The sequence below is a fragment of the Physella acuta genome, unplaced genomic scaffold (assembly GCF_028476545.2).
Source record: "Physella acuta isolate Inbredline_101_S28 unplaced genomic scaffold, ASM2847654v3 ptg000109l, whole genome shotgun sequence".
NCBI lineage: Eukaryota > Metazoa > Mollusca > Gastropoda > Physidae > Physella > Physella acuta.
In genome coordinates, this window is record NW_026731629.1 from 292,263 (window position 1) to 319,512 (window position 27,250).

The 27,250-nt window shown below is 33.6% G+C and overlaps 3 protein-coding genes and 1 non-coding gene across 5 annotated transcripts in view; 1 reads left to right on the forward strand and 3 right to left on the reverse strand.

The window, feature by feature from the left end:
• The window catches only part of LOC131934527 (uncharacterized), a 40,949-nt gene extending 34,718 nt beyond the window's left edge, over nucleotides 1–6,231 (forward strand). The window contains exons 4-7 of the mRNA XM_059290569.1: nucleotides 2,199–2,304; nucleotides 2,765–2,873; nucleotides 3,734–3,848; nucleotides 4,515–6,231. Coding sequence (XP_059146552.1) covers nucleotides 2,199–2,304; nucleotides 2,765–2,873; nucleotides 3,734–3,848; nucleotides 4,515–5,141 — 957 coding nt within the window. The 3' untranslated portion in view covers nucleotides 5,142–6,231. The remainder of the gene's footprint in view (nucleotides 1–2,198; nucleotides 2,305–2,764; nucleotides 2,874–3,733; nucleotides 3,849–4,514) is intronic.
• A 752-nt stretch (nucleotides 6,232–6,983) lies between these two features.
• LOC131934540 (cysteine sulfinic acid decarboxylase) lies at nucleotides 6,984–17,252 on the reverse strand. The gene is made up of 14 exons (XM_059290584.1): nucleotides 17,188–17,252; nucleotides 14,982–15,179; nucleotides 14,680–14,770; nucleotides 14,348–14,478; nucleotides 14,042–14,132; nucleotides 13,740–13,846; nucleotides 13,361–13,476; nucleotides 12,911–13,045; nucleotides 12,114–12,295; nucleotides 11,810–11,888; nucleotides 11,360–11,559; nucleotides 9,553–9,607; nucleotides 8,144–8,233; nucleotides 6,984–7,758 (listed from the first exon to the last, which is right to left on the reverse strand). The coding sequence occupies exons 2-14, from the start codon at nucleotides 15,103–15,105 to the stop codon at nucleotides 7,585–7,587; spliced, it is 1,575 nt and encodes a 524-aa protein (XP_059146567.1). The 5' UTR covers nucleotides 15,106–15,179; nucleotides 17,188–17,252; the 3' UTR covers nucleotides 6,984–7,584.
• LOC131934542 (small nucleolar RNA U3) lies at nucleotides 10,030–10,252 on the reverse strand. The gene has a single exon (XR_009385802.1). It is a non-coding gene; the product is annotated as a small nucleolar RNA U3 (small nucleolar RNA).
• A 1,809-nt stretch (nucleotides 17,253–19,061) lies between the features above and the next one.
• LOC131934518 (chromobox protein homolog 1) lies at nucleotides 19,062–27,229 on the reverse strand. Of its 2 annotated transcripts, none has more exons than XM_059290561.1 (6): nucleotides 27,111–27,229; nucleotides 26,630–26,683; nucleotides 26,273–26,411; nucleotides 21,178–21,334; nucleotides 20,985–21,085; nucleotides 19,062–20,500 (listed from the first exon to the last, which is right to left on the reverse strand). In XM_059290561.1, exons 2-6 carry the CDS (start codon nucleotides 26,634–26,636, stop codon nucleotides 20,359–20,361), a joined length of 546 nt encoding a protein of 181 aa, XP_059146544.1. In that variant the 5' UTR covers nucleotides 26,637–26,683; nucleotides 27,111–27,229; the 3' UTR covers nucleotides 19,062–20,358. The 2 variants fall into 2 exon arrangements, with proteins under 2 accessions (XP_059146544.1, XP_059146543.1); XM_059290560.1 differs by having other exon boundaries at nucleotides 26,600–26,683.
• Between the last annotated feature and the right edge of the window lie 21 nt (nucleotides 27,230–27,250).

Sequence of the window (27,250 nt, forward strand, 5' to 3'; positions counted from 1 at the left end):
CCCCATTTGTAGTTAGCTCTGGCTGTAAGACAACAACATAATATATTTCTGTGATGACTAAAAATTCTCCACACATTACTTATTCTACTTTCAGTCTCCCTACCACGACACCCCGTTTGTATGTAAGATAACAACAAAATATATTTCTGTGATGACTAAAAATTCTCCACACATTATTTATTCCCAACACTTTCAGTCTCCCTACCACGACAGACAAGGTGACGTCCCTTTGTTGAAAAATTCCGCTTGGCGCCAACGCTTGTACTTGTTAGCACGTTGTGAAACAATTACTTGTAAATTACTGTAAACTCGTTGATTCCAGACGACGAATATAAATTATGCAATTAAATTTGCCATTTTAAAATAATAACAAAATTCCTGAATGGCGGCCGTGCTGGACATTTTTTAACAACTTGAGCGATGACTTTGTTTCCATTGTTGACGTAAAAAGTTCACTTCCGGGCAGGGGTCAGCCCTTGTAGTGGGCGGGGTTCAAAGTTCGTCATCCGAGTTGCATTTTGGTGGGAGTTGGTAAAGGTGGCTTAGCTGAGTGGTAAAACTTCGTCGGTCTAAAAATTGGCAAAAATTCGGATGATGCTCAACTGTAGTTGAATGCGCTCAAATATTTATGTCTATGTGCTGCATTAGGGACGGCGTGGTCGAGTGCTGCTTACGACTGTTAACTTGAATGTCTTGAGTTCGGATCCCGGGCTCGAGTAAGTAGGACATCCCTGAGTCCATCCAGCTCGGATGGGTACCTGACTCAGGAAAACTAAAGTGGCATAGTGCTGACCACACTACCCCCCCCCCCCCCTATTGAAACCTTGTCTTGGTCACGAACGTGAAAAATATTATGGTTATGTGCTGTAGGCCTATTACGTAAGGAAAAAAATGACGCCGTTTGTTTTTGTCCATCTTTTAATTATAAGTAAAAAAAAAGTTACTTGTATTTCACAAATACATGTACAGCCAGCCATTTGAAAGAAAGGAATTTACTTTTTGTTTTCGATGCAATGACTGCATATTCGAGAAAAATATATTAGTGTTGTGATTACACACCACACCCAACAAACAGAAAATTATTGCTGTCGTCATAATCCATAAGAATACTAGTATGAACGAATGTGGGAGGGAGGGGGGGGGAGGTTCCACCCTTGGTCTAAATTATTTTATCATAAATATTTACAATTGGGTAGCAAAATCAGGTCCGCCCTATACGTGTATACACCTTGGTCTGTTAATTGGTGACCGCCCAAGGAAATAATGGGTTCGGCCATTCTGTTCATTATGACACACCGGAAGTGGCTTTTATATGTAGCCTATATGTTAATGACAAAACATATTAAGTCTATTAGTGAAATATACAAATGTAAAAGAAATAAAAGAAAGTTGAGTTGAGTAATGTTGATTGTCTATGATTTACTTAAAAACAAAAAAATTAAAAGTTGAGTTCAGTAATGTTGATAACAAAACGCTTCTATTATTTACCTGGAAAACGTATACATATAAACAAAAGGAAACTGGAATTGAATTAAAAAGTGTTTTCACTCAAATTAAGAGCTCGACTAAATCATGTTCATATCTTCACGCTGTGGGGTCACAAGGTGGGGTGTTAACCACCACCACCCCCACCTTCCGAGGCGCTTCTGTCTTTACGCATCCAGCACATAAAGGTTAAAACATTGCCAACATAACGTCTTCTGCAGAGCATTAAATACAAAATAGCGTGCAATACTTTTAGTTGTCCTTGTAGTTAGGCCTACAAACTTATCTGCCCACATTTTGTCTTTCTGCAGGCCTACAAACTTATCTGCCCACCTGCAGGCCTACAAACTTATCTGCCCACATTTTGTCTTTCTGCAGGCCTACAAACTTATCTGCCCACCTGCAGGCCTACAAACTTATCTGCCCACTTGTAGGCCTACAAACTTATCTGCCCACATTTTGTCTTTCTACAGGCCTACAAACTTATCTGCCCACATTTTGTCTTTCTGTAGGCCTACAAACTTATCTGCCCATATTTTGTCTTTCTACAGGCCTACAAACTTATCTGCCCACCTGCAGGTCTACAAACTTATCTGCCCACATTTTGTCTTTCTGCAGGCCTACAAACTTATCTGCCCACCTGCAGGCCTACAAACTTATCTGCCCACCTGCAGGCCTACAAACTTATCAGCCTGCATTTTATCTTTCTGCAGGCCTACAAACTTATCTGCCCGGCGAAGAAAGTCTGCGCTCTACAGACGATTGAATGGCCTTCACCTATGAAGTTTCCAGTTTGTGTTCATCGTCGCCATTTTGAAGGTGAATTAAATTTAAAAGAACAACAAATAAATATATTTTAAGAAATCTCTGACATAAGTTAAGAATTTTTTTTTACTACTGTTTAAGCATAAAAATTATTTTTTCCTGCTAGTTAAGTCATGTGTTTTTAACTGCTATTTAAGACAAGAATTTTTGTTTCTGCTAGTAAAGTCGAGAATTAAGTTTTTAACTGCTATGTAAGACAAAAAATTTTTCCTACCAGTAAAGTCAAGAATTAAGTTGTTAACTGCTATTTAAGACAAGAATTATTTTTTCCTACCAGTAAAGTTAAGAATTAAGTTGTTAACTGCTATTTAAGACAAGAATTATTTTTTCCTACCAGTAAAGTTAAGAATTAAGTTGTTAACTGCTATTTAAGACAAGAATTATTTTTTCCTACCAGTAAAGTTAAGAATTAAGTTTTTAACTGCTATTTAAGACAAGAATTTTTTCCTACCAGTGAAGTCAAGAATTTGTCGCAAAGCCCCTGAGCCGGGAAGGTGTGGCGCCAAGTTTATGAGATGGTACTTTAACGTTCACATGGGCGCCTGTAGCTGGTTCACCTACAGGTTAGTTACATCATTATAATTAGCCTAATGAGGACACATGCAGGGGGAAGTCTGCACGTTAATGGCGCTTTAATTACGCCGTGCTTTTTATGGAATGCAAAAAAACGGTACCTTATTATAATCAATTAGTCATATTGGGTTTTTTTTATAACTTCCGTCTTGTGTGCTGAAAGTTTAGTTACGTCATTGTACGTGTCAGGTGGGACGGAAAGTCTAGGTGGCAAAAAAGGGTTATTGCAACGTTAGCAGTTTCTTTCAAGCATTTGTTCAGATGAGAGGGGGTAGAGGCAGCTCCACCTTTACTATTTCCCCCTCCCCTTCCCCGCCTCCCACCCGTAGAATAAATTTTTTTTTAGAAAATTAAAAAAAAAAACTGTCGTCGTTGTTGTCATCTCCCTCCCCCCCCCCCGCCTCCGTGCTCAAAAGTTTCAAGATCCCACCCTCCCCACACCCCTCCTCGTAGAAAAATGTCTGAAAGGAACCCTGAACGTTAGTGGGGGGGGGGGGGACTGAGGGGTGGGGGCACCTTGAGAGACCGATAGCATGCCCCAACTAGACATTTGTCCTGTTTTGTCTTTGTATCTGCATGCTAGCGAAGTGTCCACGTTTTTTTACCTTAGAGCAGGTATAGATGAGCTTACACCAGGTAACCTCCAAACTCTGGGGTTAACTCGATGCACACAGGCCAGCTAATACAACCCACTGCACCAGTTTACCCACATTGTTGGGGGGGGGGGGTGGAAGAAATAGAAAATCGTCGCCGCCCCCCCCCCCCCCCTCACACACACACATTAACATACCACCACTATCCTCCTCCCCCACCACCCTCAGTCTTAAACAACTAAAACCTTTTGTTTCAGTGGTTGTGGCGGTAATGAAAACAACTTTAGAACCGCTGAGGAATGCGAGGCTAGGTGCACGGGCACTAAGGAGAAGAAAGGGGACAAGAAGGTGGACAACGAAGCCGTAGACTACGTGAGTATTACAGCACTATAATACAGGTACTTGTAGCCGTATTCACACCATTGAATATATAGATCAACTCAATGGCTCCTTATTCTTATAGACAATCAGAAAATTGAGCCATGGAAATCAAGGCACAAAGTGTTGACAGCGAGTTGAGAAGAGCCAGATAGTGACCATGTATCATATCCTCCCTCCCCACACAGCTGATTAAATATACGATGTTCCAGCAATTGATATGTAATCCCAACATAGGCTTTGATTTCAAATACAGAAGGCCACTATAAAATGAGTTCAAGAAGCGTCAATATCAATAATGTACGTCACGGTTTGCGTTACTGCGCATGACTGCCGTAGTTAGCTCCCCTATATATTTGACATGCTACAATTCCAGAGGCGTAGCTAGGGTAAGACCGATGGGGCGGCTGTCCCGGGCGCCTGCCATACACGGCCCTAAACGGGGTAGAAACAAAATAAAAAGTACGTTCTGAACTGTATTACTGGATAAATTCAGTCGAGGTTAAGAAAAAAGCTGCTACTTGGCTTTTCAGACTTATTTAATTGTCTGACAAAAAAAAAATAACTCGCACCGGGCGCCATAAAAGGGTCGCTACTGCCCTGTACAATTTTAACTTGTTTTTTTTTATACTTATAACATTTAAAACTCATGTATTACAGGAAGATGACAGCGACATAGACGACGACTTCGAAGTTGAAATAAATGACGTTCGACCACCCAAGTTTATTACCGCCCCTGCCAAGGCAGCGGAAGTGCTAGAGACGGACAACAACATGAGGGCGTCGCTTGTAGGGGACACACAGACAGCCAAACCAAAGCAGCGCGTCGATGGCGCGGCTGGGCACAAGGGGAGAAAAAATAAAAAAGGGAAGGATAAAAAGCAGAAGAAAAATAAGAAAAGAAACAATGCTAAAAAGCAAAAACTTTCAAATAAACCAAGGGACGGTACTGAAAAAAATAACTTGTCAAATAAAGATTTACCTCCCCTGGTTAAACCAGACTTGGTTAGAGGGAACGAAACCAAACCAAGCAATTACTTAGAAATGAGGTCACCGAGTACGATGTTTAGAACATCCGGTTTTCATAAAGGGGGACAACTGTGGTTGATGGACGGCAGGTTCAAGAAACCAGACGGCGGAAAACGTAAACAGAAAAGGAAACCTGTGACCCCCAGAGCTGTAAGTCCAACTGACCCATCCTGGTCTGGGGTTGAGCAAGATAAGTATTACGACAGGGTGACGTTGTTCAATATCCTGAGAAAAGATGACAGATCAAACCCGGTGTAGAAGATTGTTCCGTTGTGTAAAAATTGCAATGCTGATGTCTGTTTTTTACATTGCCCATCACAACCACTATGGGTTAACTATTAATGTGAATTCAGGGGTTTACAAATATTCAGGCACTGGATATTAAAGGGTTAATTGGACAGTTTAGTGTTGTGGTGAGGGGAGGGTATATTTTTGTAATACAGTAAGTTATGTTTACAAACTAGTAATCAATCTTTCAAGGGTTAACAACAGTTCAATAGTAAGTACAAAACACAATTTTTAAGGGGTTAACTAGGCTACATGAGTTGCAGTTGAGCAAATTCTTGGCTCTGATAAAACTGGATGCATTAATTATAATGTTAATTTTAATTTATTTAATGAGCAGGCTTTAATTAATAAAATTATTTTGTAACTCTGCCAGTTATTTCATAAATATGTCTGTTTTGCTAATTCTGTGTAGAACTAGGTGACTGAGTATTACTTTTGGGCTAATGATAGTTAACTTAAATTCTGTTTAACTGATACTAATTTGCTTTAGATAATATTTTTTTTTAAATGTCATAAATTAATGTAATTTAGTTTCAATTTTTAACACACACAAAATTAATATTGATGGCAATTTAGATTAAATTTCAAACCAAAAAATGTGTATGTAGGCTAATGAATAACGTAAGCACATATATATTTGTGTAAAAAGTGTAAACATTACTGCTTAACATACAACATATATTTTTATCTTAAGCTTTACCAACTGTAATGACACCTTTCTATGCTATGATCCACTTTTCTTTTTAAATTTTAAACCCACTTAAATTTTTTTTTACAAATGTTTAGAATTTTGTAATTGTCAACCACTGGTCTTGTCCATGAAATATGACCAATTAAGGTTAATATCCCTTTTTTACCCTCATGTGCAGTTTCAGAATAATCAATTAAATTATTTTAATGTGTATATTTCTGGAATAAAAAATGTTGTATATTAATAATGTGTATATTTGTACACTTGTATAACTCTCATTGTCATCATCCCTCATCACACTCTGCTAAGAAGTGTTTCATTTTTTTATAGCGTCATCATCATTTAAAACCTTTTTTTTTTGCTTTGGTATTCATTGTTCATGTTTTACTTTTTAATTAAAACTGAAATTATAACTTTTGTTTTGTTGTTTATTTATTAATGAATATCCTGTGCATACATTTATAACACAGAGCAGTGACAGGGGCAGACAAAGGGAGCTAACTGCTGCCATATGACTACAAGTTTGTTGTAAATTGTTTTATGGGTTAAAAAATTCATTACACTTTGTTAAAAAAATTTTGTGAAGAAATATTCAGTGCTTTAATACAAGAAAGCACTGATAGCTCACCCCATAATAACAAAGGTAAATTTTTAATTTAAACAGCATTATCTATCTCAACAAACAAGAAAGAAAAAAAATCTGTTATTAATTTTTAATTAAAATCCTTTCTACAATACGAAATACAATTTAGTAGCTAATTTTCTACAGTACTTATAAATCTCAAATTAAAAACAATAACCTGCCATGAATTTTTAAATAAATAAACAAAACAAAAATGATTGATAGTTGACTGGCAGTGTGAAAGCACAGGTAAGAATACAAACTACAAGGCTAACAAATCATTATCATGGACGTATTCAAGGTATTTACAGTTCATTTAACAAGAATTATAAATGCACAAAATGTAGGGAAATAAAAAAATAATTAGAATGTACCTATGGTATATTGATAATCAGTCATTAAACTTGAGATCTACATAGCATTTTATATATAATGCTTCTTCACAAAATTATTTTTTGCAATGAAAGCAATAATACAAAAAATGTATAAATCTCCAATAATTGTATTTTTGTCAATAAAAGCATCAATCACAAAATACTATTATATAAGCTTACAAAATAGAATCTACAAAATATGACTAAATGGTATTTTGATTATACATGAATATGAAGACTTAATGCTGCTTAATGATAACTTCAATATTTTGTATCACAGTGAATAACTTATCTGTGTACAAAAGTTATATGTTGACTTTTTTAATAGATGAGGTATTTAGCATAATTAAACTGAAAATCGAAAACCGTATTTCTTCACCTTCTCTATTTTTTTATAACTGTGAAAAATGACCTTACTGCATTAGAGAAAAGTTATAAGAAAATTACTTCTCCAACTTACATCTTTTCAATGACAACCAAATCATATTTTTCCAAAGCAGCTTGCTCTGATATATTCTTTAACTGACGAAAAATTGATTTACTGATACATTTTTAGAAACATTAATATTTTTTAAAGTAAAATTTTCTAGTCCTTCAAAATGTTTGAACGTTTACAAAGTTTCTGTTTCTTTAAAATTTTTACCAATTCAATTAATAGCAAACCTCTAATTAATAAATAATCTTCATTAAGGTGCTTAATTTACTGACGACAGCTGATCTAATTACTTAAAGATCTTCACCAAGGCGTGTAATTTCCTTGACAACAAAATCCATATCCTGTTCTGTGGCATTATGGTTGTTGACAATCATGCGAAAAAAATTGACCAAGTCCCCATCAGGCTGGTAGCCAACCAGCATGGTGCCTTGTTCCATCATTCTCTGTTTAATGACTGGCGCCACCTAGATCAAACAAGGGAGTTAAAAACTTTCTGAAAAATCAGGAGGGGAATTAACAAAACTGAATGTACAAAAGGTACACTTTTAAATGAGTGGATACAAAGCATCAAATTTAACTTTGTTTATATAAATCTCACAAAAAACTTTTATTTGAAAGTGTAATGAAAATACTTAGGAGTTAAATTATAAAATTATACATCAAGACCTGGAGACTTGACCTGGAAGAAGACTTCAAGAAGATTGGATACAACTGGGGACAGTTGGAGAGATTAGCCCAGTACAGAGACGCCTGAAAAGCTCTATGCCCCAGGAGGGGCGACAGGCAAACCTAACCTAACCTAAAGATATTTATCAGTTTTAAAAAACAAGAACAATGTGTTCAGCTGACCTTAGACAACTTGTCCCACCATTCTTGCGTCTCCTCACAATGTCTCAGACTTGGGGGGATGAACCAGAAACAAACATTGGTACATTCAGGCTGAAAATAAAACATCAACTCAAGCATTTTGTGCTGCCTACATCAGCACACTGAACAAACATTGGTACATTCAGGCTGAAAATAAAACATCAACTCAAGCATTTTGTGCTGCCTACATCAGCACACTGAACAAACATTGGTACATTCAGGCTGAAAATAAAATACCACCTCAAGCATTTTGTGCTGCCTACATCAGCACACTGAACAGACATTGGTACATTCAGGCTGAAAATAAAATACCACCTCAAGCATTTTGTGCTGCCTACATCAGCACACTGAACAAACATTGGTACATTCAGGCTGAAAATAAAACATCAACTCAAGCATTTTGTGCTGCCTACATCAGCACACTGAACAAATGTTTGCACATTCAGGCTGAAAATAAAATATCTCCTTAATAAGCATTTTGAGCTGCCTACAAATTGATAGCTTCATGAACATGTTCTTACCAAATGTTCCATTTTTTTCTTAAAATCAGATTGTAAGATTTTTTCGTTTTTTATTTAAATACTAAAGAATTACCAGCAAGACTGAATCAAGGCAAAAAGGAGCCTCTTCTATAAATACGACTTTTTAAAATTGTAAATAAACCATAAACTAAACGCATTTTAATTTGTTTTTATAAAATGGAAGCCAAATTGTAGTAATTTTTTAATGGCAACTAGATCAATATTTTATTTAGGGAAAAGTTAAGAGCAAATTTTAAGCCACCACAGAAGATTAGTTAAACCCAGGTTAAGACCAATGTAAACTATATAAAAATGTGGGATTAGAAAGCAAGAAAAACAAACATTTTGTTCATGTTGATTTTTATGATCACTCATCAACTAATTGAAAAATGTGATGCTAAACTAGTATTGGGTCAAAGCTTTGTCATTCTTTTCTATAAAGAATGTTTATTCATTTATTAATTTTGATTCAATGAAGCCTATTTACTTGACTGTATATTTTCTAGCATTCACAATTTATCAAAATTGTGTTAACATGCTAAACAAATAAAATTGTGATTGTTTATTAAAAAAGGCTTGCACAATTGAATTATTGTATTAAAGATCCAAAATGACTCAGCTTCAGATAAAAATGTAAATACGAAACAGCAAAAATAGAAAAAGAAGCCTTGACCACAAAATAAAATCTTTACCCAGAGCCATCTATGTATCCTTGTCTTACCCTGGCAGTAATTTTTTTGTTTCCTCAAGTCTCAAGAAAGAAAGAAAAACATTCATAATGCCAGGGTAAATCTATTGGAAAGTTCTTAATCACTTCAGCCTAAAAAAATGTTTTCAAAGTTTAAATTAGACAAATTTAGTGGCACCAACCTTATGGAGAACAAGCCGAAACGCCTCAGTCTCTGTCAGTTTCTTCACAAGATAACTAAAAATAAAATACGTACTAGATTTATTTAGTAGTTTTAATTTAAACTATAAATGGTAATCTTCTCATAAAAAGTAAGTGTAGGCTATAATAAATGAATTTTCATTAAATTGTGTGCTGTGATATGGTAATGGGTTCTGAATCATTTAAATTCTGAATCAATTCATAATCATACTGGAATCAATGCTGCATTTAAGCCCCTATAGCAATTATCTACTGTTAATTATTTTAAAAACGTCAATATCGACTTATTATATTTTTACAATTATGTACATCTAGGTCCGATATATTTAAAATAACTTAAAGTAATTTTGTTCAGATGGTTTTGCATGAAATGCTTTGGATATAGCTTTGTTGCCACTTGTCACGTGCGGGTTTGTTTTTTTTTTTTTTTTTACCAATCATGTCATTTTATTAGAGAAACCACTCGGATTGTCACGACCTCCTCCGGCTCCCCGCTGTGGGAGGAGCGGAACGATCATCAACGATCTACTGAGGCAATCACTCAAGCGATGACTGTCTCGAGATCAACTTCACGCTCAGAGGAAGTGACTGAATCTCGTCATCATGGTTTTCGTGCCGTTCAATTTTGCTCAATGTCCCGGCAAGACCAACTTTAGAAATGATCCCTAAAAGTATGATCTTAATTGCATTTGGTAACAGAATCAGTGCCTAGGATAAAGGATTTGTACTTCTTTAAGGTTTGGATTTACATGAATAGTAAATCGGATTTTTCTCTGGGAAATATTACAAATTCAGAAATTACAAAAATTTTTCTCCCAATATCAATTAACTAGTTTATCTATCTTTTATTAAAATAGCAAATATTATTCAAATCATCTGTAGCTTTTGAAAGTTTTAAAATTTTAAATTAAAAAACGACTTGATATGCTAAGGGAAACTACTCCGCCAAAAGTTAATAGATTATCTTGTGACCAATTGCAATATTAACTAGTACTACGCATTTACCGAGTGTGCAAAGATATTTGTTGGTATTCAAAAATATATTATATTTTCCTTTTTAACGTTGGACGTATTTCTTTTCATTATTATTATTATTATTTTAATTAAAATGTAATAAATTTATTTTTAATATTTGAGACTTTAGATTTTAAAATCTAATAAACGGGTTTTTTCATCTCTAAGTTAAAGAGTAATTTGTGACAAATTGTAATTTGAATAAGCATAAATATGATTATGCATAGATTTCTGTTGCTATTCAAAAAATAATTATTGTATTTCTTTTTTTTTTCATATTCTTATTTGCAAATATTTTTTTTCTTTCTAAAAATACATGAGTTATCTTTAAAGTGTTAAAAGGTTGTCGCCCTTGACTTTGATCACATCTATACATATTTTCTAGCTGGGATTTAAAACAAAATTAAACATTTACTTATATTTTAAATTACTATTCTAACGTCACGAGGATAAGTGACGTTTTTATTTTTTTTTTGGTTGTTTTTTTATGGGGGGGGGGGGGGGGGGGGGGGAGAAGGATAGGAACAGAGTAAATTTTAAAAAAAAAAACTTTATCTACCTTTGATTTTCTTTATGAGGTCTAAAAAACATAAAACCCAATGCTAAAAACATTGGGTTATTATTTTTAAAAAATAGGTATATAAAATAATTGTTGATAGCCAATTAAGTCTTTGGGCAGTTAACATAAGTGAATGATTAGCATTTGGTAAAAGGATCTAAAGTTAGGTCCTTGAAACTGCTACTAACCCACCCCAGAAAAAAAATGTCACCTACCTGGCGCAATGAAAAAGGTTTTCAATGCCAGCAGCAAAGTTGTTTGTGCCTTTTGATTTCCACATCATCCACAGCTTGAGAACATCAACCTTTCTCCCACACTGAATGGACTTGTCGCCAGTGTCATAGGACACGTCGTAGAATTTGTCTTGTTGAAACAGATACTGTGCTTTTGCACTGTGGCATTCACGTAAAAGGTCCTGGAATATTCATTGTCAACTTATCGTAATTTTTTAAAGCCTAATTAATTCCTTTAACCCTTACAAACTAGCAATTAATTAAAAATAAAACCGTATACTAATTAATCTTAATGTTTTTTGTATTCTTGTCATGATAAAATTTGTTTTATTTTAATAATTTACAAATCCTATAAAATTAAAATAATTAAAAAATGGCTACAATTAGAGCTTCTTACAATGAAAATAAATATATTTAAAAAAGGGAAACAACCTTATGTTTTGTTAAGAAAGCTGCAGTTTGTAAAGGTGCACCCATCATTTTGTGAGGGTTCCATGCAAATGAGTCTGCCCTATAACAAATATAATTATTTTGTATAACTTGTAATTTAAGTTTTACAATGAATTTGAGAACATTCTTACTATTTTAAAATTAAATAGTAACTAGGCCTATATTTTTTCAGGCTTGAGCAAAGTGCAAAAAGTTTACTTTTTAAAAACTTGTATTCTTGTATAATTTTTAGAAACACATTTTTTTTAAATCCAGAAAGACAAAGCTTAAGTGAAAGAGAACTCACCTTTCAACACCTGCCATTCTACTTTTAAGTTTCTCTGAAAGTAAAACACTTCCACCCCATGCCCCATCCACATGCATCCATAATCCGTGTCTCTCACAAACATCAGCAATGGCATTCAGTGGATCATATGCCCCCAAGACAGTTGAGCCAGCTGTGGCATTCACAACAAAAGGAACTTTACCCTGAAGTAAACAAGACAAAGGAACTTTACCCTGAAGTAACAAGATAAAGGAACTTTACCCTGGAGTAAACAAGACAAAGAAACTTTACACTGAAGTAAACAAGTCAAAGGAACTTTACGCTGGAGTAAACAAGACAAAGAAACTTTACCCTGGAGTAAACAAAGGAACTTTACCCTGGAGTAAACAAGACAAAGGAACTTTACCCTAGAGTAAACAAAGGAACTTTACCCTGGAGTAAACAAGACAAAGGAACTTTACCCAGGAGTAAGCCAAACAAACAAATCTGCAGGAAAAATATTTATTTGTATTTATACAAAGTTCATAGGCAAATGGAAGTATTGAACAGATTCTCATTATGGCAAATTCAACAAAACCTGTCTGATCATTTCAGGTTTATACTGACATAAGAACCAGGTCACCTACTTCTGACTTGGATCTGTCAACCATTGTTTCAGGTTTATACTGACATAAGAACCAGGTCACCTACTTCTGACTTGGATCTGTTAACCATTGTTTCAGGTTTATACTGACATAAGAACCAGGTCACCTACTTCTGACTTGGATCTGTCAACCATTGTTTCAGGTTTATACTGACATAAGAACCAGGTCACCTACTTCTGACTTGGATCTGTTAACCATTGTTTCAAGCTCTGCAGGGATCATCCTGCCTGCGCTGTCCGTTTTCACAGGGATCACATTATTCATTCCGATACCCAGTAGAGCTGCTCCTTTTTTGATTGAGTAGTGGCCCTTGGTGACAAACACATTATGTAAAAAAGAATTTTAGTAGCCGCATAGCTTTACCTTAAAAATTTATGAAGTGGATTAAGTTAAATATACTTTTTAAACAGAGTACCTATTTAAGTTAACACATAGTGTTATTGCTGTGTAACATTTCGTTTAATAAAGTATTTTTGACATTTTAAATTATCACCTCAAATAAATTAAAACACATAAAAGCCAACTAATTACTAAAATCCATGTATTAACATTTATCCCTCTATTAACTAAAAGCCTGTGACTTATTATAAAAAATAAAAATTATTTTAAAAAATGTTATAATACTTTTTCCGAAGTTAGAATACACAAGGTTGGTAGCCCACTAAGCCCTGTCAGTTTGACGTCTGGAAACATCTTGTAACGAGCCAGGTTGAGCGCATACATGTTGGACAGGGAACCACCTGGACATATACAGAGAAAAAAAATAACTTGTGGCACATGTTAGACAGGGAACCACCTGGATATATACAGCAGTAAAAAAAATTATAACTTGTGGCATGTTAATTTATAACCAAAATGTAATTTTGACCTGATTTTAATCAAAACAATTAGATCACTAAATAAAAGAAAAATATGTAACTGAAATTTTTACAAATATTTTTTTAACATTAAAAAATCAACCAAGCTCATATATGCCTCAATTCACACATATGAGCAGCCAAACCTGGACAAAATAAGCCATCCCCAGACTGAAATCCAGTATAATCCAGCATTTTGCTGAGTACAGCCTTCTCCATCAGTGTAAACACTGGAGCCACTTCATAAGTATATCTGTGGTAGACATCACTATATTTACTACTTAATGCATTCCTTTCATTAATAGTTGTATATATCATATCTTCTAAATATCTTTGTAACTGTTTAATTTTTTTATTCATATAATGTTTATTGTTACTATTTCATTGATTTGTTGTATAGGATTCTATCTATGAAAAAATAAAAAAATGAACCAGAACTTTTACTCACTGACTAGTATTGAGAGCATCAGTTAGCCAGGAGCCTGCCAATCCATACAGGTCTAAGCCTCCATACAACTGGTTAAAAAAATATGGATGTCCTGGGAAAAAAACCAAGCTTAAAATTAGCATTTAAATATAGCTTGCTGCTACACTTAAGTTAAAATTTTAAACCAGATTTACTGTTGAAAATCATAATTTTCATAAATCTTCTATATTATGATAGTGGATTTTTGAGCATGGTAAATTTGGACTTTTTTATTCCGAACATTAAATTAGGAATGGTTTAATTATTTTAAAACTGTCTAGTTCTCACCTGTTTTTACACTGTACTTGATAATTTTATGGCACATTTGAATCAGATCTGTGTCCGATGTTGAGTTCTGATCGAGACTCAAATCAAGTTCTTTTTCTAAATTTTCTGGATGCATAAACTCAATGACTTTGCTGTTTGATTTAATTTCAATAAATGTTTTCAGTAATTGTTACATATTTTACTAATTAATATTTCTACTGTAAAATAATTATTGTGGTCCGTTTTTATAAATTAATTTTTGGAATTTAAACAAATTTTCTATACAAAGTATATAATCATTCAATAACTAAATATTCTTTGATGTGATATGCGATAAAGAATTATTTAAATACCTATCTTTCATCACTCCTTTTTCCACAACATCTTGTAAAATTAGTTTAACCAGAGTGGACAAGAATGTCTGTCCGTGATCTACATGATGTTCTGAAATATATATATACATATGATTATATATATATATATATATATATATATATATATATATATATATATATATATATATATATATATATATATATATATATATATATATATATATATATATATATATATATATATATATATTATGATTATAATAATTAATATGATTAGATATATATAGATAGCTGGAAAGAAGTATATTATAGAGACTTACTTTTGTTGTTTTTATCCTCTTGATTTTCACATGTTCTTATCTTACAATTTCCTTTACAAAGTTTTCCATCTCCATTCATTGATAAATCTGCTCCATCAAAACTAACCAGAGCAGTGGAGCTCATGGCTTTTAAATCCTTATTTACAATATTTATGGCTGTCCAACTTTGTTTCTTTAGTATCCTGTAGAGAAATTATGCTGCAATTAGCTATCAAATAAAACACTTGTAAAAATCGAATATTTCCTTTTTGTATTTAAAAACTGCTTATTTTTACATTATTGAAGAATTTAAGATAATACTTGTCTTTTTAGAGGTCATCCATAAATGACGTCAGGCTTTTTTGACGAGTTTTACCTTCCCCCCCCCCCTCCCATCCGTCACACATCGTCACAAAATGCTCAGCCTACACCCCCACCCCCTCAAAATTGCAGTTGAATTTTTCTTAAAATCGATATTTTTCCAAAATCTGGTCATAACTCTATCAACAAAGAGTATTTTAATCAATTTCTATTACAATTTATTTAATCAGTTCTATAAAAGGCGAAATAAGGGCTAAAATACGTTTTCTGACATTTTTTTTATGCATAAGTGTGACGTCACACCATCTGAAGCCCCCCCCCCCCCTCGTCACGCACCGTCACAAATTACGACCCCCCCCCCCCCCCTCCCCACTTTTTGAGTGTGACGTCATTTATGAACGATCTCTTAAGCCATAGGGCCTAATGCTTTTAACGCTGATCCTCTAATTTTTTTCAATCATTTAAAGGGACGTAGCCAATTAAACATTTTCTTTTTCTCTTTTTAAATCTTTATTATTCCCCTTGGTGTTTTTGGTTTTTTTTTTTTTTTTTTTTTACATTTACCGAGGTCATAGAAACATTTGCCTCATGGACCGCTAGGTTCGAAAGGGAACTTTACTTTGTGTTTTGTAATTTTCTTCTGTATATTTTAAATTTGGGGTTGAATGCGATTGTTAATCGTTATTGTTGGCGGTGGCTATTGGAATAAGGCTGGTTAATTAATTTAATTATGAATCATGTATTGAACTTTGTGATTTTATTTCTCTCGCTTAAATTAGATTACATTGGAAAATAAAGCAGTGATTGTCAGACATTGTGGTTGGCTTTTGATCGTAACGGTATCACTAGTTAATTAATAGTTGTACTGGTTTTTGCTCTTTTATAGGCTAGAATCATCTTTATATAGGCTTTATAATGCCTCAAGCTTGAACCAGCCATTTCAATAAATTTTCAATTACCCTTTAAATCGGCAATATAGACCAAGTAAAAATAGACCATTTTACATTGTACCAACATGTTGTGGTCAAATAACCGTACTTACATCATCTAACCTACAACTACAACACAATCGTTGATAACGATTGATATAGAAACCCTTAAGCTTTAGGTCGTCTTTGGGATATGACATAGTTAAGTAGAGTTGGGGTCAGTTCGACGTTGAAGTGCTTACACTTATCTTTAAACTCGCTATAATTAAGTATAGGCCTAATATTGTCTGGCTAGGCATGTCGTTTACAATTAGAATCTAGATTTTGTTTGTAGTATGTGCATTTAGATTCTTCATACGTAGAGTTTCTTTCAGGGTGTTGCACGTCTAAATCCCCCCCCCCCCCCCCCCCTTTCCACACACAACCTTCGGGATAACTAAAAACTATAATTCACGTGGAAAATATATAATTGTTCTATTCCTACTTTAACTTTACGATTTCATTTTTGCGTAGTTCTAAAGAGTTACCTAAATAGATCTAGATAACCTCTAGATCTATTTCTGTTAAGTACATGCGCACTTTAAAAAAAAGCCACACTTAGTACTACAAACAAGTAGAGATTTGTATAGTGTATAGGCCCATAGATTACTAATAAAATAATCTAGGTCTTCATAATATAATGACATTGTTCTAATCACGTTAACAAAACTTTTAAAATTATATTTTTTTTTTCAAGTAATGCACCTGCAAATTTATGTTAATTTTAATTTAGCCGAAATGGCTTAAAAATAGCATGTAAAAAGAAAAGTATATAACTCTAACTAGACTAGTTATAAATATTATAAATATAAGACACGAGTAATAAATTTATTAAATAGGCCTGCCTTGATTAGATCTATCTAATCTATATGTTACAATATATTTAATTTAGTCGACTACAAAATGCAAAAGAATAATTTAAAAAAAAAATAACTTACTAGATCTATTTGATTTCAAATTTTTAAAGAGTTCTGCTTAAAAACCGCAAGAGCGTTAATGAAATAACCGTTACCTTGACCTTTGCAAACGTGACGACCTGTAAATTTACCCCTCTTTCTGCATTATGGAAAATTCCCAGTTTAAAAGGTCAATAAAGCGTATTGCTGAGTAAAACGGAAAGATACACAATCTGAGGATTTTAGATCCAGCCTAGAATCTAGTACTAGAATCTAGATCTAGATCTAGTCTAGAAATAACCAAAATTGAAAAAAAAAATGATATGTCCGTTTAGTCAAATGTAAAGTCATAATGTAGAATGTAGGCCTAATCGTACTTTCTAATAATTTTTTTATTATATAGATCGATATAGAAATCTAGATTATAGTATCATTATAGAATTATAGATAGGATCTAGATCTAGAAGTCTAGTGATAGTTCTACTAAAAATTATAATTACGGTATGCAGTATGCATAAATATTTCATAAATAAGTAGATCTAGAATTAAAATTTATTAAATACCATACGGCACCATACGCTCATAAAAAGCCTTATATAATTATAATATTAATAAGGTTTATTAAAGATTTTTTAATTGGTGATTTTGAAATATAATTTTAATTATATAAATTATGTATTACTAACCTTTTTAGAACCCTTCACCATGTTTAAATTAATTCTTCCTGTATGAATGTATATACTAATTGTACACTGAAGTTAATAAGGACAAAAACATTTTTTCCCATCACACCATTCAGTGTTTAAAGGTAACAAGTACAACCCATTTATTTTCTTCAAACTGCTAAGTTTAAAGCAGCCCTCTTAAAGTCTTAAATTATTTCAGAAGCTTTATGACATTTTCTCACAAAGCTATCTAGATTCTCTAGAAATGCTGTAAAAATGTAGATCTATATTGTAAGCAGCAAAGGGTGGAGTAGATTTCAGGTTGTTTTTCCCTTTCAGCTAGCAATGTTTCTTCCAGACTTTTTTCTCCGGGGGGGGGGGGGGGGGGGGGCGCACTTGATATTTTCGGAGGGGGGTCAACATTTTCCGATGGGGGCGGACACTAGTAAAATTACATGTTTACTATATAAATTCCATCTCGTTCGGATGCCTGAAAGAAACTGTCAGCCATGACCAATCTTTTCAAATGTTTTGTAAGCAATGCGATTTATTCAGTTGTTTAAAACGTCTAAAACTTGATAGTACTGGACTGGTTTATTTAATGGGTGGTTTTTTTTTATATTGTATATCTATATAAGTCTATATTCATAATAAATAAAAGGAACTTTCAATTAACCTTAAGCAGGATGTAATCAATACACAAACTAAAAATAATAAAATAACCAGCAGGTATCCTGAATTAGATGACAACCAATAAGTAAACAACTGCATAACAAAGTGACTAAACTAGCTTCACCCTGTCTCAAACTGCAGACCTTCTTGATATCAAACATTTAACACTTGTTAGGCTAATACAATTTCAATCAATTCAAAAACTTATCAGCAAACCCTAATAATATAGTTATTAAAAAGAATTTATGAAATGCAATGCACTTGACCTAATTAGTACTCATTTTATTGCTTAATAATCCCCCCCTCTCACTGAATCATCACTATATTTGGGCACTCAAATACTATTGGGTTCAAGTACTCTTTTCACAAAAAATTAGTTAATTTTTAAATTCACATTTACCAGTTCCAGCTTCGCACTTAATTTTTTAAAAGTGAATTAAAATTTTATCTGTACAAAATGATTTTTTGTTTTAAGAAACCTGTCTTGAATACACTTAAGCCCTTTTGCATTTGGGCTCCTTATTTAATGAATATAATTTGTTAGTTATCACACATTGCAATAATCACAAAAAAAATGTGTGTTGGTCATGAATTTTATTTGTTGACAATACAATAAAAATTTCAAATGATGAACTAATGCTAGAGACAGTCTAACTTTTAGAAACTGAAAGTTTTTTTTACATTCTAAACCTTACAACAGATGAAGACCTTTTAAATATAAAAGTATTCTGCGCTGGAAAAATGAACCCCGATGATTATGTACAATGAGTTTATCCTAAACAAGTAATTTTCTGCCTAGACTTCAATATCTCTATTCAATTTAAAATTGTATACATCAAAGTACAAAAAGAACCTGTAAATAATAATTTGATTTCTAGCCGAATTTAAAAAAAATGACATGTTTGAGTGAAGTGTTTACAGAAAAAGTGTAACCCATCAACAAAGTTACGCAAGGGGAACAGAAATGCCCAATTCACTCAACTACCACCAGGACAATGATAAGCATGTCCCTGCCAGTAAAAATGTATACCAATTTCCATTCAACTAAATACAAATACATAGAAAATGTCTAGCTGGTACTTGTTAAAACATAAAAATACTGAGATACTCAGATGGCTGTTATGAACAGAACATTTATGACAGCTGAGTATCACAACATGTAAATGATGTAAGACAACTGCAAATAGTAAAATTACCATATTCTCCTTCACACACAGCAACAGATCTAAAAATAAGCATGCAAAGATTTGGGCCAAATGACACTACTACTTTTAAAAGGAAAGAATTAAAAAAAAAACTATTTAAAACCAAGAACCTGAACATTTCCATAATAACTGAACTGATCACAACAGCATATTATGCCACTCATATCATTGGTTTACTTCTATACAGACATATAAAGCCTTACTTGATGTCTTTTCTAGACAAGAATCTAAAACTGAATATGCGACTCCTTAAACTAACACGCTGTTCATTCCATATGAAGCATTTTTACATTTGACCCATTTATGCAGAAATAACTCATGTCACATAGTAATGGAGCTCCTAGAAGCTTTGATGAAAATCAATCATTACATAAAAGAAAGTGTAAAAGAAAAACCAAGTCATTTTTTCAAACAACCAAGACAGGCAAAAATAAACAAGTTGTACAATTAAAGAATATGCACTGTTTGTTTTTTAGAGTCAATTCTATAACAGGTCATAAAATTACTGTAACAGATTAGATTCAGCGTATTAGATTTTTTTATTTTAGGTAACAGATCATTTGAAGGACTGCTTGATCCAAAATAAAGTAAAGAAAAATGACTGGGTTTTCCATCATGTATTTTCAAACTCACAGTAAACAAAGACATACAAATAAACAATCTTTTTAAACTCAATCTCCCTTCTTATCATCATCATCATTATCATTGTGTGTGTGCCAGGTAAGTCTTTCCTCATAAAATGCTATTACAATTTGTGGACATTTCACATTAGCTTGTCGTGCAGGAACCAAATCAGCCTCATCACTGTCCTTCCTAAAGAAAAAAAGAAAAGAGAATTCTTCACCTGCCTCACATTTTAAAAAAATAAACCAGTAGTTTAACATCAATTTAAAACCATAAGGAACCAATATATATATACATTTTGGTCTGAAACCATTTAACAGGTGGCTTTTTGTTACAATAAAAAAAAACCGATTTAATTCTGAATATTTATTAAGGTGAGAAAAGCCAGATGGCCTAGGCATCAAGAAGGTTTAGGTGGAATATAATCCCACATCCTTTACTAAACACTAAGTGCTATCTTCATTTTAAACTGATATTTTGTGATTTAGCCTAGATACAAGCCAAGAGATTTGTAACAGTAGGTTAACACTCAAATATGTTAAAATGGTCACAAAATGTTTAGACATAGGTGTTATAAAATACAGAGTGGTTAACCCCCCCCCCCCCCCTTACCAACTTCACAATTGTAGCTTTAAGGTCATTAACCAACAAAGAAATAGGATTTAAAACATACCATTTCATTAAAAACATGAGTTCACCACTGCTGTCTGTTGCACCAATAATTCTCTCAGGGGCTAAACCTCTGTCAAAACCTCGAGGCTTGTTATCAGATTCCTACAAAATAAAGTAGATTTGAATGTAAGAATTTGAATCTGGCAAAAAAAAAAGAGCTATTAAATTTTTTTTAATTGATTCAGTTTTCTTACATCTTTTTTCTTCTTTTTTGCGTCATCTTTTGCTCCATTTGAAGTTGATTTCCGTTTGGCACCTTTTTCTGAATCTTTTTTCTTTTTCTTCTCTTCAAATGCTGCAATCAGATCTGGGCAGTCTAAGTTCTCTTCAGGTTCCCATGTGTTCTCTGAACTGTAATAAACAACATCTTTCTATGGGAACCAAATAAAAATACTGGCAACTAGGAAGTATAAATTAAGCTCCAGGCATTTCAGCAATTGAATAATTCAACAAACGCATATATATCTGACCGGTAAGAAAGGCATGCATCGCAATATAATATTCTTGAAATACATGCATGTATCCTCTATACAGATGACAAGATCCATATAGGCTACCATATTAAAACATGACAAGTAGACCAGATAAAACTAAGTCCAACAATAAAAACAAACAGAACTAACTTGACCTAAGTGTGTGAAATATCTATTAGGCTATCAACAAAAAATAAAAACAGAGTTAAGAAACGATTCTCTATAAATATAAAATTGTACACTATTATTTAAAGAGCTATAAAGAAAATGTGATGCCTCTTAAATTTTAGTTAAGGTATTCAACAGATATTACTGAGACACACTTTTCAATACAGCTATTTAAATATTAGCGCATAGTTAAAAATTTAAAGAAAATCATATATTTTTGCAAGTTAGTGTATAAAAAACAAATTGAAACAGTTCCCCTTCATAATCTTTATTTTATAAATGAAAACGGAGGTATTACATTGTGACATGCTGCTTTCAAAGCCAAAAATGCTGTTTTAAAAACCAAAGTTAGCTTTGGCAATTTTGCATGAGTCGAATAAGAATAGTGTCATATAGAGCTGGTGTTTAGCAAAATGGAAACCACTGACTACAAGAAAAAAAAATGCTGCAAAACAACTCATGCAAGGTATACTTTTTATTTTTAGACATCTTTAGCGATCAATTTTCTATGGATGGTAGATCTGAAACTGCTTCGGTACAACAGTAACTTGGGTGTTAAAATAAATTACAGGAAAAATTATACAAGCAAGTAGCCCTAAATTAAACTTTTAGCTGTTATGTTTGTACTATAAACAGATAATAAAACTTTATACACTGCATTTTCACAAGTCCAAACTAAACTAGAATGATAAACTATACTATAAAATCTGAGAGCGCAGACAAATGGTAAACCATCCTCTTTAGCCCTTTCAAAAACCTACAAAAGTATTGGATCAGGGGGAAAGGCAAAAATAACTCAAAACACCACATGCATTTTTCTTGCTGAAGCCAGAACAAAATTGCTCTAATAAAACTATCTTTCTTATGATACTGGGATAGTAATCGGGGAAAAAATAATTGCAAGTTATTAAAATAATTCATCTATACACACCAAGGCCTGAACTTGACCTAAAAAAGACATTTAACTCTCTCAACCGCCTCGGATAAGAGATGAAGCTTAATTAAGAATATAAATTTAAAAAAAAACATCTTCAAAATCATTAAAAGATGCATGTGGTGTAAAATTAGAAATAAAACTTTCATTGAACAAAAAACAAAGCATGACCCTAGAGGAAGGAAACAGAATTAATATGCCCAAAAACATACAAGAACACTTGTGTTCCAAATTTGGAAATCTCAAGATCAGATACTAAACTACAACTTATTTTATGGTCTCCTTGTGTTAAATATGTTTGCTTAAAATCCTATCAGTAACTCTGAAGGACAATTTAAAAGTCTTACCAGTTGAAAACATGAGGGAATACAGCTCATCCAACTAGTATTTTTTGTGTTAAATAGTTCTGTGGATTTGCTATTAACTAGTTAGTAGTAGGCCTAAGATTTCTAAATACCCAATGTCTATATACAAAATAATTTAAAACTGCCAAGTGAATTAGAGAGTTAAGTCAATTATCTATATAAATAATTCTCTTCATGGACCACGCCGCAGCAAGCCAACTACCTAACCCTCCTCCCGCCCCCTCCATCCAATCTGGCGATCTGTAGTTCATGCCCAATGTTTACACAAGTAGAGCCGGGTCAAATTAGTGACGGCTATTAAGGGCAGATAATTTAATTTTGAAACTAAGGGGAGGCTGCTTTCGGGGGAGGGGGTGTGGTAATCGACATTCACCAGCTACTGATATTGTTTTAAAGAAAATATTTTCAATCACAGCACTGGTAGTGCCGAATTCACAAGTTATAAATTTGAAAAGTAGAAAATCAACTAAATAGCAGCATATACGCCGCGGGTCGGCTCATTACTATCAATTCTTGGAGTTACTGGGTTTGGAACTAAATCTTTATTTTTGTTTGTACTCAGAAGCCAGAATTGTGTGAAAAGAATTTTTTCAACTAAGAAGTAGAACAATCGTGAGTGCTGTAAGTTGTTTATAAAATTGTTTCTTGAGCTAGATTTAAAAATATATTCAAGAACTATGAAAAATAAATGCTCCTATGATAGCCCGTTCAGTTTCTTATCTGAATAAAAATCCCGACAGTCTAGGATCACTGTGAGTTTATATTTGTTTCGATATCAGTAGGTTTAAAGCATACATCACAGCAAAAGTATTGTTATTTGAGATTGTTGATAATATCTTTGTTTTCCCCCTAGACAAAGCAAATTTAAAATAGCACTTGAGGTCATTGTGAGCTTTTAGGTCTATTAATACACATGCAAGATGATAAGTGGGCTCAGGAGTAGTAGCCCACATTTTTCAACAAATTTTGGACTGGTAAAGAAACATAAAAAAAAAGTACATTTTTACATTAACACATCTAAATGTGGTATTTCATGCTGTTTTATACTAGGTTGCATTTTTTAAATAGGCCCAATGGAAATAAAAAAATTTCGTCAAAAATGTAACGCGATATTTTATTGATCTGTGCTTTTAAATGTGTGGAATTATAAAAAAATTTCAGTCAATTAAAATAGGCCTATATTTTTAATTATTGTGCAGGGCTAGGCCTAACTAAATGTTAAGCAATTTAATTTCAGGTCCAAATAGCTGCAGACAATTCTGGATCTCTGGTTAGAATAGATTAGGCCGGATTGTTGCTTATATGGCTGGATTGACCTCTGACCCTGAAACGTCACGCGTCGTTTTTTGACGGTTTTTACGTTTATTTTAGGGGTCCTATCCACGACAAATGAAAAAAACTGCTAATATCGCAAATTCTCATCATTATTTTAATGCGATATGCTAAATAAATGGACGCCATGCCTGAAAATAACCGAAAAAATCGCCAGATATGTGGTTTTAATTAATACACGCTATTCTTGTCAAGTACTCTTGGGAAAAACTGAACTGCCGCCTTAAACGGCCCAGTACATGGTCAAAACCCCCTGGTACAGATGCAGAAATATATAATTGAGATATTTATAATGAGTAATTACAGTTATGTTGATTCGCCTTTTTTATATCGAATTTCCATATGAGGTACCCATGCAGACATTTCTGTCCGCTTTGTTTACTATCGTGACGTCATTGTTACGCTAGTTACCTCACAGAAACAACTCGTTTTTGTTTTTTGCGGAATGAACTGTTAAGTCTAGTATTTTAATTATAATTCAATTGTAGCGTGTGCAGAAAAATTAAAATTATGGAAATTATTTTTGTATTTGTAATTTTATTAGTATATTGATTTTTTCTTCACTGTGGGCCGACAGTAGCTGCATTGAATTTAATTCGTGACCGGTGGTTAACCTCGTCAACGCTGCGTGGCCTATTCGTTTATATAATTAGTGATGCTCGTTCAGTGGCCTTTTTCAGAGCTAGGCCTAATTACGGGCGTTTTTTAGACTTAATTGATCGGCCGTTAGCCCTTTTCATTGCTGCGTATTTTAAAAAATGCTCGTTCAGCGGCCTTTTTTTTTTTTTTGGCGCTAAATAATCTGTTTACGGGCATTTTAAGCGTTTATTTATTTTATTTTTTTTAAGCTAGACGTAGATCTAGTTTAAAAAATATTTTTTAATACAGCTGGCTGCAGGGGGGGGGGGGGGGGTGCAAATCGAAAGTTTGAGGGGGGGTGCAAATCGAAAATTTGAAAGAAAGTTTGTCCCCGGGAAGAGTCGCTACGCCTTTGGGGGGGGGGGGGGGCTGACACCATTAAGTGCCGCACCGGGTGACACCCGACCTCGCTACGCCACTGGCTGGCTGTCTTGCATGCCTGATATGTGAACTTTAAAAAAAAATGACCGAACTTTTAAAAAAAATGACCAGAAGTAGGGAAGTAGGTCTGTTTTTCAATTGGCTAGAGGGAGGGGGGGGGGGGGAAGAGAGAGAGGTGAAGACACCGACCATCTCGTGTACGCGTGTTCATGCTATGACGTGTACTATAGGCCTGCTGAACTCACGGTGACCCGCGACCGTGGTGGGATTTTTCATCCACAGGATAGTAAACGTAAGCAAGCAATCACGCGAGTGACGATGTTTGGAGATTTAAAAAAAAAAAATCACACTTACGTCATGTTTTCAAGATGAAAAAAAAAAAAATACCATGTATGAACCTCAGCTGCCACACTGTTGACTCAATATAATGTGAATTGAGTGTAAAATGTATTTGTATTTATAAACGATCATAACTGTTACTATCATATTATTTTAAGCATATTTATTATTTATTATTTAAAATTAGAATTTGAAATAAAAATATTTATTATGGTCATTTGATTTATGCAGGTGTTCATTACTTCATAAAATGGTATGAATAACATGTAGAGTAGAATTTAATAAATAATAAAATAACTAGATCTAGTTTTATTATCAACCAGTTGCTTTTTGTTATTTTCCGGTGAGTAAATTACCTAAGCTGACGCAATTACCATGGCGGGAATTAAAAGCTCGTGTACACAAGTCGACGACGTCATGTTATGCCAAGAACGCTGTTTTGTCATTCATTTTCAATTTTGATTAATTTTCAAATTCTCTCTTTTCTCGTCAACCGAGTAAGCTAGATATTTAAATGTGGTGTCAAATGTTCTCTTAAGGGGTAAGGAACTTAATGGTGTATTTGAAATAACAGAATATTTTATTTTAAAAAATCCATAATTTAACCTAGAATAGATGCATCATTTTCATAAGCTCCAAATCAAATGTTCATACTCACTCTGGATATCCTTTCCATTTTAACAAGTATTCCTTTTTTCCACCACGCATTCTTGAATCAACAACTTTTTCTACAGTAAATTCTTCTTCTTCACCTTCTTCCTCTTCCTCCTCCTCAACTGGATCATCCTTAGATTTTTCTGAAGAAAAAGAACACGGTTAATGCTGGTCACATAGGTAATGTCACATGTGTTTTTTAAAAACGTTTAATAGGCCTAAATGTCATAATGATAATCTAACTAAAACATGGTTTAAGAGAAAACTTACATTATCTCCTTTAAAAATGTCAGACTTAGTCTAAATAATTGTGATAACTTTTGCAACTTACCAGCCTGGGTGAAGAGAGGCCCCAACTTACCAGACATTTTTAAAATCAATGTATGGGGGGTCGAGCAGAATGACTTGAGGTGCCCTAAAAATAACAAATCGAAAGTTTGCCTGCGCTGAGAGAAAAAAAGCATCTTGATGTGGAAATGATGAACATTTTGCACACTACACAACCCATTAACATGCAAATAACTGGTTACTATGAGTAAATCTGGTTATGCTAGGCAATTATAAAGCAATCTTTAATCTACTACCAAAGGGCGTATAGTTAACAGCGTGGCTAAATAACCGTAAAGCAACAAATTTATTGAAATGGCAAGCCCGCCATTTTGTCCATCATCATAAAATCAAAGGTTTTATAAAGAATGATAATAAGGCAGCAGGACTAATGCGTAGAAAGTTTTATCTTAAAATTTAGAAGCTCGTTACATAATGAAAATGTTGCACGGCTCATACATAATTATTGGTCTAATAATTTACAAAAATTTAGTTTGTTTTAAAATCTAATTTACCTTTTCTCGCAATAAGCAGAGAGGGTGCGCTATGCTTCTTTCAACGTTTACGCATGCGCATGAGTTACATCCGGGATATTGAAACGCGGGAAGTGGAAGGGTTCCAGTGTGGCTGCAAAGCCGAACATAGTTCTACGTCT